The sequence below is a fragment of the Sebastes umbrosus genome, chromosome 16 (assembly GCF_015220745.1).
Source record: "Sebastes umbrosus isolate fSebUmb1 chromosome 16, fSebUmb1.pri, whole genome shotgun sequence".
NCBI lineage: Eukaryota > Metazoa > Chordata > Actinopteri > Perciformes > Sebastidae > Sebastes > Sebastes umbrosus.
In genome coordinates this window covers 21675547-21692333 of record NC_051284.1, presented here as the reverse complement: position 1 = coordinate 21692333, position 16787 = coordinate 21675547, and the positions used below count along the sequence as shown (strand labels likewise).

Sequence of the window (16787 nt, the reverse complement as noted above, 5' to 3'; positions counted from 1 at the left end):
ATTAATACTATTGAACAAAGTTTTTATGTGTGGGTCCCCGATTTCGTTGGTTTTCATGCATGTGACGCGATACCATAGAAATAGAATGGGAGTAGAACAGACATTGAACTCTGTTGTCATTTGACTAGTACAAAAGAAAATGGCGATTGTTGTTAGTTGTTATGATGTTGTGGTTGCAGCTCGCCAGTAGCTTGTCCTTCTACTGAGGCAGAGGGACTGTTACACCCAGCGCTACCGCTGGCCACCAGTTGTCACTCATCTGGTGATAGCAATGTGCTTTCCTACGCTGTGACAAGAGTGTGTGGATGAAGCATCAAGTTGTTGAATTTAACTCTTTTAATCTGGCTCTCTATTCTTCGTAACGTTACTACTCCACTGCTCGTTTTAGCCGTTACGACAAAACCTCACCTCAGTGAGTCCGCGAATTGCCGTATGTCGGTTTAGTTTATACACAAGTAAGCCCGCTACTGTCGCAATGACAACGATACACATACTGTAAAGTCAAGAAGCGCACTAATGCGGCAACAAAGGCAGTGAAGAAGACTGCAAACTATTAAACACGGATGTAAACAATGTAGGTTTCAATGCACTTTTAAGAAAATTCAGTCTTGCAAATGCTTTATGAGGAAGGAAAATGTATTCAGCATGTTTGCTACACCTCAAGGAAACACACAATATGTCTCGGTAACACCGACTGTAAAACTCCACAGGGCACCTTTAACTTTGTTTTGACCTTTAAACAAAAGCTACAAGTTATGTGCTGTATCTTTCGTGGTCCATTTTGTTGTTAACTATCTACCCTAACATCACTTTGAGATATGGTACATCCAGCGCAGTTGCAATGCTGTTAACTCAAAGTTCAAGCTATATAGTGTCTCTCACACAGAGCCAAAGAACACAGGTTTCTATTGACTCTTCACAATGCAGCGATAATCTACAATCAAACTGTGTGAAATCCACAGAGGCAGAAAAACCAATTCGTCCACAAGCAGCGTAGCTTCAATAAACCAGAGCACATCACAGCAACACGACGGGTTGTGTTTTGATCAGAGGGCTCGACTCACCCTCTCTCAGCTGCAAAAACTCAGTGTAACATTATTGCTATGATTTCTGTTCTCTCACCTCCTACACAGAAACACACAGCGGAAGGGAAAGAGGTCACGGCTGTTCTCTGGGTGTTGCTGAATGGTATTCTGGGAAATGAGTCGGAAATTTCAACTGAAATAGACAAGCCGGAGTGATGGATAGTGGATACGCATGAAAAGTCAAATAAATACAGAAAATAATTGCAGGGAAGGATAGAATATCACAGTGTTGGTGTATGATAATATCCTAGAGCAGAATCCCATCTTTAGTCAACAATAAAGTTTTATTGGTAGATAGAAACTTACGATAGCAACGTTTTAGCATAGCATATCATAACTCTAGGACAGCTTGGTTGCCCACTACCCTCCCACTGTGGACTGGATGGCTGTGTGCCTGGAACACGATCACATTTCAGGGAATACACACACACACACACACCGACATGATCGCGCACACCGTGCCAGGAAATACACGCACCGTAAAGTGACAGAATGATGTGTCGAAACGACAGATGGTTGTGTGTGTGTCTGCGTGTGTGTTTGAAGATAAGCTGAGGACAACGAGATAGTACATATTGTTTCCAAAGTATCATGTAATATCTATGATGTGACTCGGTGACCTTGATATGAGCACACACACTGGACACAATTATCATGCTTCTTTGTTGCATACTGTGTGGTCGGCAGGGGAGGGTCGGTACAGTGTGTGGCTTAGAGACGGGCTGACCTAACTCAAGGTCGCTGCATCACATTACAGATATGATGCCTTAATAACAATATGTTTTCCTCATTGTTCCCAGCTTATATTCACACAAACACGGACACATATACCACACAGATTCACACACATCACAACGTCAACTTTCTGTCAGCTGTTGTTCGTATCAAATTCAAGCTTCAACACCCAGATAGTGTAAGAGAAAGTGATGCGTGGGATGAGAACATCTTATCGACTCAGCGCGACAGACTGGAGACAAAGTCGCTTTTAGTTCTTTTTGTCTTTATTATAGAAAATCAAACAACAGCGCATCAGTGAAAACAATAAATAACCAGCTAATACTGCTTCTGCGTGGATCTGAGTTGGAAATTTCCATCTGTGTTCAGAGCACTTTTTGAGATATTGAACATTTCAAGTCATCACATTCCCTCAAGAGAAGCTAATCTACATAATACTGTTGTTTTTTTTACAGAATAAGCTGCTTTTTTTGTCACACACACAAAATAGAAGCATGTTAGTCACATAAAAATGTGTAAGGTTTGGATTATGAAATATCAGATGACAGAGAAATGAGCAAAAGATTAAGGTTTTGTGCTCTCTAATATCTATTTGTGCCAAATCAGTGCACATACTAAGGCTTTGATACAGGCTGTAACACTGCTGCCTGAAGCTCTCCGGTGAAATTTATGTTCCCATCATCTTGGGAAAAACAGTGCTGCGTTTTTTTTTTAATCAAGTCTGTCACTCAAGAGGCACTAGAGAGTTGTACAATACTGTCAAAGAAAAATCAATGCACATAGACAATGTTAATGAACATAATTCCATAAGAAATAATACTGTCATACCCTGCTCTTATCAAAACAACAGATCATGGTTTATATGATAAAAAAACAAAACAGATTTATCAACAAAGACGCTCGTAAGATTTCATCTGTAGGAGCGTCTAAATAGAAGTATAAGATCAATATCTCAGTCCACAAGGCCTCGGGTGATTACCGCAGGCGTTTGTACAATTATATAACAGCGGGGAGAGTCCACGCCACGCCCAACATGAGGAGGCTGGAAGACGAGCTCTGCGACACAAAAACAATCCACCGGTGAAAAAGAGCTCCAACAAAAACAGTCTTTGTGTGTTTGGATGTGTGAATGTCTCTTTTATGTATGTTTGTGTGCTCATTCAAGAAAATATTTTTCTTGAACATGAATGAGTGTGTTTATGTGTCTCCTTCTCTTCCGGTATATAGGTTTGCTTGTGACTGTGATTGTGTTTGCTAGTGTATATGTCTCTATATACAAACTACAGTGCCCCTCCAGAGTCTCTCCTCCCTCTCAGACGTGGGCGCTTTTGGCGTGATTGGTGGCGGAGGTGGCTGCTGGCGGGTTGCCACTTCCCTGTTTGGAGTAGTAGAAACGATTGTTGTCCTGGTAGGAGCGCGATGAGGAGGAGGAATCTGAGGAGCAGCAGGTGAGAATGCACCCGCCCAGCAGGGCGAAGATAGTGCCCACCCAGCCGGTGTAGAGGGAGAAGCCGAACGACATGAGGCCGTGCTCCTGGTGAGCGCCGAACGGAAACCAGACTGTAGACACCATACCGCACATCGCTGAGGAGAAACAGACACAGAAATAGTTACATTGGGAATATAAATGGTGCATCTGAGAGTAACACAAATAAAGATTACTTTGAAAAAAACAACAAAAAATTGATTCAAAGTGTAATTAAATTAGGGATGCAAAATGGTGCTGCTGATTATGATAAACACTCACAGACATATCGTGTTACTTCACAGCGGTAAGTTAAAATGGCAAATTACATAATAAAACTGGGGATGCAAAAATGGTGCAAATTAAAGCAATACAAGCTATATAAAAACAGACACTCAAAAGTAAACTGAATTGGGAATGCAAAATGGTGCTGCTGAATTTAATAAATACAGACAAACACCCTGTACCATCACACAAGGATAGCTTTGAATGACAAATTACGTTATATAACTGGGAATGCAAAATGGTGCAAACGAAAGCAACCTACACACAAACACATACAAGCTAAATTAAAAACCTGTATGTAAAAACTACATAAAGTGTACCTAAATTGGGAATGCAAAATTATGCTGCTGAATATTATACGTACACACATACAGTACATCTTGCATGACCACACAGTACTATTTTCAATGGGAAAATTACATAATAAAAGTTGGGATGCAAAATGGTGCACATAAATCCTGGCTATACATATACATGCTGCATCATCATACCGAGGAGTGCCTAATGCTAGGTTCACACTGCTAGCAACAAAACGGCCAGCATGGGTGAAACAAAACCATATGATTGGTTGACGCTTCACCTCGTCATAAGAACGCTGAAAAAAGTTGAGAACAGCTCAACTTTATTCGTAGCGTGTCACGCCCGTCACGCAGCGACAAGTATTGGGCATCAGTTTTTAGTTCCGTGTCACCGGCTTCCATTGCAAATGACCTGTAGAATGTTGCGGAGAAAACGAATAATAGAAAATGTAACTAAACTCAGGATGCAAAATGGTGCAGCTGAAAGCACAAATTCTGAATGAGTACTACCAGAATGGTTGTACTCTGGTGTGAGCGCACAGTAACTGTGGGACTTTTACAGTTTTGTTATCATTTATTCCTCAAACAGGACACCAGGGGATGACTGGAAGAAAGAATGTGTGCAATAATATTAGTTAGCAGCGAGACTTAATGGTGTTTTATAAGCTTTGCCTTGAACTACAGAAGAGATCTAGACTTATCCAAATATTGAAATCCCTATACAGCTGACAGGGACACATTTGGTATATGTTGGATTTGTGCCAGTATGCACCCGAGGCTAACACAGAACAACTGCATGAAATCCTTTTACCTCCCAATATAATTTGAATATACTGCACTAGAAAGGGCAAATCCACAAATAACGAGTGGACTGAAAGCTTCAGAGGACACAGTTGACAAAAATAATTAAAGTTGGACTCAAACTAATAGCTGCGGGGACGGTTTTGCTGCCAGTGTGGAGGCAATATGGTGAATGGATTTTTTATTCTGCTGTGCAACATGCATGCAAACACAAACAAATCCTCCCAATTCCCAGTGACGAAATAGAAAATCTATTAACTAAGTCCGGGCTTTAACTGTTTCGCATGGACGTAATAGGGATGTTTGTGAGTCGGGGGGATGCTCGGCACATGGTTTTGTTATGAAAAACGTGGGCAGTGGAAAAGTCAAGCGACGGACACAGGTGCTAAAATTTAATTTGAGGGACGCGGGCGTTGGAAAATGCAGCAGCATCAATCAAATATTTATAAGCACAGTGAACGGGACAATTCAGGGAGCGAGTTTCCATGTGGTTCAGGACAAAAGCTGGGTGTGGATGAGAGTAGGTGGAGGAGAGGAATGTGATGGGATCTAGGGAGGAAGGGGGTCTATGGAACCGGAATATATAATGTGAGTGTGTGCATATGTGTGCACCCTTGGGAGGAAGACGGTCAACATCCTCTGCTCTCAGCAGCTTGTGAGCATTTTAAGGTGGGGTCAAGAGAGGTCACGGTCAGAAAGGCTAGAAGGGCTCTTGGTACAGTATGTGCATGTGAGCGCAAAACAATTTGACCATGACTTTCAGTCTTTGTCCACTAATTCATTATAGCTGCAATGTGTGAATAAGGTCGAGTCGAGTCTCTTACCAACTATGAGAATCAGCACTCCTCCCAGGATGGTGCGCTTGTTCTTGGAGCTCTGGGGTTCGTTGCCGAGGTTGATGCAGGGCATGGACATCAGGATGATTCCCACTGCTGGGAGACCCAGGATCGAACCGGTGATCATCAGGGCACGAGTCGTCTGGATGTAGGCTATAGAAACACACAAGAAACATATACTGTATATAATATCACTGTCAAAAAGGAAGAAAACTTTCCATCACAGAGTTAAATATATGGGTATTTTTCATGAATAGAATAGAATAGAATAGAATAGAAAGCTTTATTGTCATTGTATTAAATACAACGAGATTCACAGTTGCCACTTCTGGTCAGTGCTTTGAAACAAATACTTGACTAAACGAGGCAGATAAAACATATAACAGGTAAAACACACACAGTTATAAAGCAAATAAAACAGGTAAAGTAGATGTAATAAATAAATATAAACAGAAGTGTTACACTAGAAGTATAAAATATAAAAATAGATGTAATGTAAACAGAGGTAATTGCACTTGTAAAACAGATTTGAGTAGATGTAATAAATAAATAAATAAATGTAAACAAAGGTAGTTGCACTTGAGGTGTATATTGCATCAACGATATATTGCACAGACAAATGTATTTTACATTCAGTGTATTAATATTGCACAGATTTATTGTTTGTTCAGTGTCTGTATGGTCAAGGGAAAGAAACTGTTGAAGATGGGGATTAAAGAAAAACAGTTTTCAGAAGAAGTGGTGGAATCAATCTTATACATAAATTGCATAATATCAGGTGAGGGAAAAATTAATAAATGTGTCTAAATGAATACAACCACAGTGCTGTTGCAGGGATGTGCATGCACACAGCAGTATCTCTACCTGGCAGCTCCAGGATCTGCGTCAAGGAGACGCAGTGGTAGAGTCCAGTGGAGATGACGCACTCCGCCCAGGGTCCCTTGCCTCCCAGCTCATCCATCTTCTTGCATGTGTTCAAACCGTATTTACACATAGTCACCCAGTCGTTGGTGGATGTCGCGATCAGGATGCCCAGCCAGCCGAGGCAGCTGATGAGTAAACCGCTCAGTTGGAGACAAGAGTTTGCCATGGTGCGCAAAAAAAAAACTGTGCGTAAAAGAAGACCACTTGTCCAAAAGTTAGAAACCTTATAGTTGAGAGCAATTAACAAAAAAAAAAACACTCTAACTTTAGAACTGATATTCCAGTGTACAAGTTAATCCAGTGTTAAAGTTGACTTTCCCCCTTGGCAGTTCAGTTAAGTCCATCAATTGAGCTGTTGGGCACCACAAAAGAATGAAGCTTTTTTCACATCACCAGAGGTTTTATAGGGGAAAGTTCAGTAAGGGAAAAAAATACTCTAAAAGTGACCAACCAATCAGAAACTTCAGATTTTTTTTTTTTTAAAAAGGAGAAATCAGAACACCCCACTTTTATTGTCTCTCCAAGAGTCTGGTGTGCACTGCCCCTTCCTTTGCATCCTATAATACAATACAGCCTGTGTGCAGTGTTGACTGACTGACTGATGGAAGCTGAGAAAAATGTAACCAGAAATCTGCTGCCATCTAATGGACACATTGTATTACTCTCACTATAAGTAGGCCCACATCATACATATGTGCATTGACCTACAATTAATACATCCTTTGGAGTAATTTTGTTAGTGATATTGACTGGAAAAGAGTTTGGTCCTTACCACAAAAGTTCCTTCTAACAAATAAGGCAAAAGAGGTGTCTTTTAAATTGATCCATAGATTCTATCCAGTGAAACATTTCTTACAGAGAGTGACATAGATGTAAATTCATCATGAAACTTGCTCTCACTTATTTTATTCCTGTACATTTTACATATGAGCTGTGGAAAGATGTTTTATACTTGACAACATTTTCTCAGATTTTGCATTGTTGTATAGAAATGTTATATTATGTTTTTATGATGTTGTTGTTTTTTATGATCTTTTTATCTGTGTAAAGTGTCGTTGAGTTTTTAGAAAAGCACTATATAAATAAAATGTATTATTTTTATTATTATTATTATTATTGTTATATTTGGATGCTATGATTACAGTGACAAAGACGGTAATGCATTTTTCCTTATTAATCTAATTTTAATTCTCGCTAAATTCCACATTCACAAATGTAAATTTACCAACAAAAAAAAGCCTAAATTCTTTGCATTTATGAAGGAAATGGAACAATATGTCATTTCTTCCTCACAAAACAAAAAGGCTATGAAAACAATGAATGTTTGCAAGTTTTTAAGAGAAGTTATTGTCATACTCTCGTCTGTTTTTCTTTTTGATTTATTGAATGTTGGATTTCAATTTCTTTTTATGTTTGACACTGCTTTGTGTTCATGTTTTCATGTGAGTAATTCTAATGTTTAATTCTGTTACTTTGTATACTGACAGTTCGAAATAAAAACTATTAAAAAAAAGTATTTGGTGTACTTCTACATTTTTTTTTTTTTTTTTTTTAACTAAGAACAGCTGACTCTCCGGAAGAGGTACGTTTGAAATGTTTACCTTCACTAGCCGAGTGTCTGGAGGTGCAGGGACTGCAGCCGCATCTAGGCCGGGGGTTAACTGTTTGTGTGAATAGTAGGCTACAAAAAAAAAAAGCAAAACAAGGCAAAGTAATTGATTATGGGTTATGGTTAAGATTGTATCTATCTATCTATAAAAGGGTCGCATATTGTTTAATCACTGATTTAATTGCTGACAGGTGTGCCCAGTGACTCATATCAAACACACCCACGAAGTTACAGGTGCATGATGGGTTTGACAAAAATGCTCTACTCTAAAATGCACATGATGGACTCGGTGGTTTTGCTACATTTGCACAGGAATTTAGCTTCACTGAGGTGTGAGAGGATTTTCTGCTGTTTGTTACAATAATCCCTGATGTTTTGAAGCTTTGAGGAGCTTAGTGGGACCAGAGATGTGCTTCTACCTTTACAAAGAAGCTGAGTGGACTGGTTATGTTATGTTTTGAGAATGAATGACTTTAATAAAACCTGGAGCAGACTAAGGAGGACTTTGCCATGCAAAGAGTCCAGACTGGTGAGTACAACAACACATAACTTAAAAAAACTGTGCAGCTCTCTTTGCTTGTGTGTTTGTGGGCTGCAGCTGCTGTGGAGTTATATTGTTAAGTTACAAATCTATGTGTTGCTGTCTTGGGCTGCTTTATTCTGCAGGTAAAGTTTCATATTAATTAATTAATTGATGTTGCTTAGTTAATTGTTACACCATAGCTGACCATAGTTCTCTTTGTTTATTGTTGATCATTGTTGTGTAACTGTCTGAGTTTTGTTCTCTTTCTGGTTAATTCTAGGAAGGATATAGTGAGGAAGGTTGTTGTTTCTAATTGCTAAACTGTTGCATGCACAAGGCTGCACATGTCTGTCATACTTCTTCTAGTTGTTCTTGTACTGCTGTTGTCTTAATGCTAGTCCCTAAATCAAAATGATGGAACCACTACTCTGTATGTGACTGCAGTGACTAATTCAGCTCAAAATGTTTGGAAACTTTGAGGAGCGCATTGGGGCCAGAGAGGCTGAGTGGACTGGTTACTGGGACCAGAGAGGCTGAGTGGACTGGTTACTGGGACCAGAGAGGCTGAGTGGACTGGTTACTTGGACCAGAGAGGCTGAGTGGACTGGTTCTGCCATGCTTTGAGAATGAAGTTGAACCTGGAGCAGACTGTGGAGGATTTCGCCATGCATAAGACTCCAGACTGGTGAGTGCAACAACACACAACTCAGAAACTGTGCAGCTCTCTTTTTTGCTTGTGTGTTTGTGAGCTGCAGCTGCTGTGGAGTTGTATTATCTTTACATATCTCTGTGTTTTGCTGCCTTGGTGATGTTTTATTCTGCTGTTAAAGTGTCATATTAATGAATTGATGTTGCTTAACAATGCGTGTTACAATTGCTGCAGTGACCATAGCTCCTTTTGTTTATTGTTGTTCATTGTTGTGTCATTGTCTGAGTTTTGGACTCTTTCTGATTAAAATGGGGATAGGCAATATATTTTTGGGATCATTGGGCAAAAATCCCATTATAACCTTTCAGCATATTGTAATTCAAGTGCGCTGAGAGAAAGACTTCTGCAGCTCGTCATGGGTCTGTTTTCAGGCTTTAAAAAATCTAGCCCGCAGGTCATTTCAGAGAAAGCATTCCTATTTGCTGTGCTCCGGCTGTCGGGCGGTGCTTGGTATTTCCTCAACCGTTCTCAACATGGCTGCCGGGTCACAAACTTTCTCATTTTACAGCTAAACAGTACACTACAAGATGTTTCTGAAAACATTTTAGGCGAGAAATAGGCATTACAGTAACAGAACATTGATTCATATTTGATCAGCGCTGCCTAGTTTGACCGTTTGGTCGGAGATCGCGAGTGATTGACAGCCGGCAGACTCCAGATCGACTCTGATTGGTTGTTTTCCTCTGGTCTGTGAAATCTTGCAGGTGCCGTTAGGAGCACCAGAGGACACAGAGACACATGACTTTTTTTTCAGATTACCTGTCTCACTACTGTCAGGATATAGTGACGTTTTATAAAAAATTACTTTTTTAAAAATCTTATTTACTCCATTTCTACCCACTGCAGCTTTAAATCAAAATGTTGGAACCACTGCTCTGTATTCCAAATCACCAACAGAGGGCGACATAGCTCAGCATTGGTCTACAGTTATCATTCAGGTGTTTTTAGGACATAGTGTTTCCTTCCTGCTGTCCTTGCTGGATGGAGTTAAGTAAGTCCTTCATCACTCCCATCAGTCCAGTGATGTGGCTGCAGCAGCATAGCAATCAGTCTAAGAGGAAGACAGAGATGGACTGAGACACTTCAGGTGGTTCCACAAGGTCACCGACTGTAATGGCATGTTTGGCCCACTTCTTCCTCGTGTGTTCGGCCCATTGCTTTTGTTGTGTTTTGTTGTTTGTCTGGTCATGAAGCGATGTTTACACTGCCTGGTAAAAGTGACACAATGATTGAATGTGATTCAGATCAGGTGTGCGCTATGAATATTTAAACAGGTAAAAGCATGCAATCTGGTGTTTGCAGGTCTGTTTTGTTTTGTCGTGTTGACAAAAACAAATCTAGATGAAAATCGGATATCTAGAAAAAGTGACGTTCATCTGAATATATCAGGAATTTCAGGTCATTGCAATTTGCTTGGAGTGCTTGCAATTTTTCACTTCAGTAGTATAGCCCAACAGTATTACTGTACGTGGACTGCATATTTATTTTTTTGTTCAACCAGCTGCACTGTGTAGAACAAAATTTAAAGGGATGGTTCGGGTGTTTTGAAGTGAGGTTGTATGAGGTTCTTATCCATAGTGGGTGTATTACTTACAGTAGATGATGGTCGCTGTGCCCCCAGCGTCGAGAAACTGACAGGAGCACCGACACCGGAGAAAAACAATACAGTATTGTGAACAAGGACGGCAGAAAAACATTTTTTGAATCACCTAGAAGAAAGACTTTGATATCCGTTTAAGTGTAAGCGATATTTTGAATATTTTCCGACGGCGAACTGAGCTGAAGGCAAAAGGTTTCTATACTGTTTGTCATCTGAGCCAAAGTTTCACTTTCCATCAAGTTCCCTGTTGTAAAAGAGAAGGAAAGGGCTGTCTGACAGCAAGATAAAGCGGTGAAAATATTCTAATTGCATTGTATTGCTTTGCTCTGGTACTGGTGCTCCTGTCTGCTTCTCCAAGCTCGGGGCACGCCGACCATCATCTACTGTAAGTAATACACCCACTATGGATAAGTCATACAACCCCACTTCAAAACACCCAAACTATCCCTTTAAGGAAAGCAAAAAGACTACATGCTGTCAGCTGGACAAAAAGCTGCTGAAAAACAAAAGTTGCAGCCAGCAGTTTTGTGGTAATGGCGCATGTATCTTGTTAATGGCCTTCATGCTCAATATTTCCTGCAGCTGCTTCACAGTGAAAGCCTCCCATTGAAGATTATCAATTATGACTTTTACTGTGGATCCATAGCGGGAGGTATTATTGAGTTCAATGTAGCCGCCTTGTTATGTTTTTTGACAGAAGATGAGTTTTATTCAAGTTAGCTGTTCAGATGGAGAGCTGCGGGCACTTAATGAAGTTTAGGCAATTAGAACGCTCTAACACACCATCTAAACGCCCATGACACGGCTGTGGTCAGCCCTCCAGCCTTTACACCAGCCCCAGCTGACACTCCCAGCATGGAGGATCATTATCTGTCTTTTTGTGGTCATTGCAGATGGCTGCACTTTTACTGAGGGGTTGTGTCTGCTGTTTATTCACGTATGCATGCGGTAAACAAAACACAAATACTGGGCCAAAAATGTGACAAGTTTGTATCGCAACCTGTGGCGGAGACGCCATCTGTGTGTGCGTCACATCACAGGGTAAAAGTGGTAAGACACAAACGCGTTATAGATCACCGGGGGTAAGTAGTTTGAGCCAGTCAGCCATGTAAACAGACAGTGTTACACTTCATCTCTTCCATATTACTCCGTCTCGCATATACATCTCTCTTTCTGTGCAACCTTTCTCGCATCTCCTAATGGAGTTGTCTGCTCAGACAGACAGACAGACAGATTGGAAGAACGGAATCAAAGACATTAAGGGAGAGAGACTGAGTGAATGAATGTGCGTGCATGAGGGTGGGAAAGCGAAACTAATAGCGAGAAAGTCATAAGACGTAGACTGAGCGTGAGCGGGGCATATCCCACTATGATTCCCAGAGCAGTTTGTCTGATGCAGGAGGAGTGAGGCGGCAAGGGAATGGGAATATTATGCTAATGGGGCGAGGGATTGCAACAGCGACGCTGACACAGAGGGATGATGGGATTTTAGCCCTCCCGGGGAGGGAAAACGGGGGCGGCAGCGGCGGTGCATGTAGACTGTGGGTGGGTGGGTGGATGGGGCCCTGAATGCAGCGGAAAGTTTAACACCTCGTGGCGCGGGAGGGGGAGGAAAGCGCGGCAGAGTGACTCCTCTCCTACCCTTCATGCTGTCAGAGCTGTCAGTCAGGCAATTGAAAGAAGATGAGGAGCAATGACACAGTCTTTGTCTCGGCAAAGCAAGAGCAGCGGTCCGGTTCAGAGGTGGGGGTGCAGCCGGAGGGGAATGAGTTATGAGCGGGAAGGCGAAGAGGAGCAATGATGAAGTGATTGGAGGGAGAAGGGGAGCCTTTTTAGGGGCCGGCCCACTGTGATGGAGTGGCAGCCATACTGGATGAGTCACCCCGGCCTCGGGGAATGATGGGTACTTTTTCAGATAGTTGTCAAGTCACATTCTGTGATTAACAAGAGGCAGACGGCGAGGAGAGGGAGGATCAGTTTATGCGACAGTGCAACAGTGACGTGACTAAAAACTGATGGGGTTTGTGTCGCTGCATACACGGTTGAGCTGTTGAGAGAAAACATGTAATTCTGAAATACACATAACATTATCCGGTCTGTAAAACTGTTGTCAAGCTGTATTTATTAAAGTACTTGGTGTCTCATGTAAGGACACAACAAAACCTGCAGTTGCTCTTAGCGTTTCTCATAATTTGAAACAAAATCAATTCGGCTCACAGGTTCTGATTCTTTCCTTCCACAGAGGCTCTCTGGTGGGCATTTAACGGCACGTAGTTCACAAAGAAATAATCATCAATCAATTCTGTTGAAGTTCTGTCAAGCAAAACTGAAGCCTGCGTATTACGGGGAACTTTGGCACGTTTTTTTGCTGACATTTCTATATTTGAATGTGAGGCATTGTCACAGACACATTAAAGTAAAAGTCAAATCCTCCCTTAGCTCAGAGCAGTGGTGGAAGAAGTGCTCCGATACTTTACAAAAGTAAAAGTAGAAATACCGCAGTCTAAAAATACTCATTAGAAGTAAAAGTCTCAAATTCAAAATAAGTAAAAGTACAGAAGTATTATCAGAAAAAAGTATCAAAACTAAAAGTACTCATTATCCAGAATGGCTCCTTTCACAGTGTTATATTTTTATAGAATATTATATTATTATATTTTTATTGCTAGCACACACATGAAAGAGCATTTTTATGTTGCAGTTCCTCAATGTGGAGACAGTAGTAGATGCTTTTTGTACTAATGGGTTGATTTGATGTATAAATGATGTGGTTTTTATGTAAAAAGTAGGGCTGTCAAAGTTAACGTGTTAATGCAAATACATTTTAACAGCACTTTCTTTAACAATCGATATTTCGGAGGTTGTAGCAAGCTCACTTTTAAAGTTAGAGTGAAGATACTGGCATCATATAAAACTAAAAAACCTAAAGAATCCATTGGTACCAACCATGTCATACTAGCTTGTCGAGAAGGAGGCTAAATAACGCTCCAAACTCGCGCTACATTTTGGCGAGGAAAAACTGTCATGGCCATTTTCATAGGGATCCCTTGACCTCTGACCTCAAGATATGTGAATGAAAATGGGTTCTATGGGTACCCACGAGTCTCCCCTTTACAGACATGCCCACTTTATGATAATCACATGCAGTTTGGGGCAAGTCATAGTCAAGTCAGCACACTGACACACTGACAGCTGTTGTTGCCTGTTGGGATTGAGTTTGTTATGATTTGAGCATATTTTTTCATGCTAAATGCAGTACCTGTGACGGTCTCTGGACAATATTTGTCATTGTTTTGTGTTGTTAATTGATTTTCAACAATAAATATATACATACATTTGCCTAAAGCAAGCATATTTGCCCACTCTCATGTTGATATTAAATACTTGACAATCTCTCCTTAAGGTACATTTTGAACAGATAAAAAATGTGCGATTAATTTGCTAATAACTTGAGATTAATCGGGATTAACTATGGACAATCATGCGATTAATTGCGATTAAATATTTTAATCAATTGACAGCCCTAGTAAAAGTAACTAAGTGTCAAATAAATGTAGTAAAAAGTACCATATTTCCTTCTGAAATGTAGTGGAGTAGAAGTATGAAGTAGCAGAAAATGGAAATACTCATATAAAGTATGTCAAAATTGTACATAAATACAGTACTTGAGTAAATGTACTTAGTTACATCCTACCACTGGCTCAGAGCTTCCACCAGATTGAAGTTGCTTTTTGGTGAGAATGTTTTTAGATCCCCTACAGCTCTGCGCCTGCTGTTAACATGCATCTCTTGTCTGGCTTTTCCATAAACGCGATTAAGATGAATTACACTTCTTCATCTTCGTCTCTCTAGCAATATGCCGAGGCATCACTCACATCCCTTCCTGTCAGAACGATGCTATCTGAGCGGGCCTGCCACCTGTTTGCCATCCGTAATGGGTTGATTTTTTGTATGTGAACTTTTGCATGACATCTTCATTAGATAGATGATACCCCTCGGTTTATTACTTCATAACAGAGCTAATACCATGGAGTTATCTTTACTTGAATAATCATTTATAGCGTTTATGTTGTCAAACTGTCGATGTCACAATTTGGAACAAAAGCCTCCGGTAAAGTGGCTAACCGGCGGAAAAGCAAAGTGCTGCTTTCTGGTCCCACGCACATCTCTTTTTTGTTTCTTCAGTAGATGTCAGAGCAGACGGAGCGTGTTGCTGCAGTGGAAAGCCGAGTCGCAACTTGATTTGTGTCTAATCCTCCAGTGTGTCTGCGGCGTATAGCAGCCATCACTCACCGCTAACTGTGTTAGCCATTAGTATCAATTAATCTCAACAAACACTGTCGGCCATTACACTCAATACATCACCGCGGGCTCTGCTAACTATGTACCGCGCCGAACACAACAGTCGCACAGCCCCGTCGCTCTGCGGGAGGAGATGAGAGATACATGTGTCATTCCCCATATGGCTAAGTGAGAGAAAGAGAGGTGCAACTAGAAACAGGGAACTGAGACAGAGGCTTAGGGGGGAGAGAAGAGTGAGAAAAAGAAGGTGATGCATAACTCATTGTGGGCCCTGTGGGACGGAGGAGCGTAGCCTCTGTCAGCACAGTAAATATACTCTCAGTATTTGTCATAACAGTTCATTAGTGCTGGGGAGAGATTTACGTAGGGAGCATGGGTGAGGAGAGTGGATTAGGAAAAGGGGCATTTTGTTTTCCAAAATACATGTGCGAAAATAGTTTTTTTTTCTATAAACATATTTTAAAACTCCCCGACAGTTGGCACCTTACCACATAAACGTATTTCCATTAAGCCTTCCCCCGTCTCTCCATCTCTCTCTCTCTCTCTCTCTCCAGCATTTTTAAACTGCTTAAATTAGCCTCCTCATCATTCTGCTCTTTATAATCCTGCCTCCCTCCCCCTTTCTCCTCTGTTGTCACTAGGAATAGAATAATCTATCTATTGCTCTTTACACGGCGGGCTGTGCATTATCTAATATAGGAGATGGGAATGTGTTGGGCAGCGAGAGAGAGAAAGAGATGGAGAGAGGGAGAGAGAGAGAGCGGGAGTTGCGTCATGCCTTATATATCATCTTGATGAGAGGCTCTGCAGTACTGGACTGAGTTTAAATTGGACTATGTGTGGACTATGTGGACTAAGGTTGAGCACCCATGGGGAAGGCTGATAAAAAAATAAATGAATAATTAAATAAAACTGCATCTTTTTAACAAAATGCATCTGTTTATACTGCTATTACTGTCTATTATGAATCATCATCCAATTAAAAATTGTTACAGCTCTGAGTGACATAGTGTTATGTTGTGGCCAAAGTGTATGTAAATACCTCAAGACTGTGTGCTGGTGTGGTGTAGGCCAGTGTTTCCCATTAATTACCTAGACCCGCCACAGTTTCATAATGAACCAAAGATATTTTTTACACTTCTCAGCGAGTGGGTTTGCGCAGTCTGCCCGGGGGATTCACCTCGGAGGGTCAGAGAGGGCCGCTCGGTGTGGGAGGATCCCTTCGTGGGACTTTTTCACCGGTGCCGGCTGGCCCCTGCTGAGCATTGCCTCCGCAAAGACCGGCTCTAGATCGGCTTGGAAAGGCGCAAGTGTAAAGGTGGCCCGCGGCTTTGTCTTCATAGATCTAGTCTCATAATTTTGCTCTCAAAGTGCACCAGATTGATGCATTTAACTTTTAAAATGTACAAAATTTTCTTCCAGGAGAGCATGCCCCCAGACCTCTCTAGAGGTTCCGAGGTCCACCCACCCTGGGGGATTCACCTCGGCGGGTCAGAAAGGGTCGGCTCTAGGTCGGATTGGAAAGGCGCAAGTGAAAAGGTGGCCGGCGGCTCGTCTTCATAGATCTAGTTTCATAATTTTGTTCTCAAAGTGCACCAGATTGATGCATTTAAC

General features: G+C 41.2%; 1 protein-coding gene across 1 annotated transcript; it reads right to left on the bottom strand.

Annotated features, from left to right (window-relative positions):
* Positions 1-2068: 2068 nt before the first annotated feature.
* cldn11a (claudin 11a) lies at positions 2069-6596 on the bottom strand. The gene is made up of 3 exons (XM_037747107.1): positions 6371-6596; positions 5495-5659; positions 2069-3404 (listed from the first exon to the last, which is right to left on the bottom strand). The coding sequence occupies exons 1-3, from the start codon at positions 6594-6596 to the stop codon at positions 3133-3135; spliced, it is 663 nt and encodes a 220-aa protein (XP_037603035.1). The 3' UTR covers positions 2069-3132.
* Between the last annotated feature and the right edge of the window lie 10191 nt (positions 6597-16787).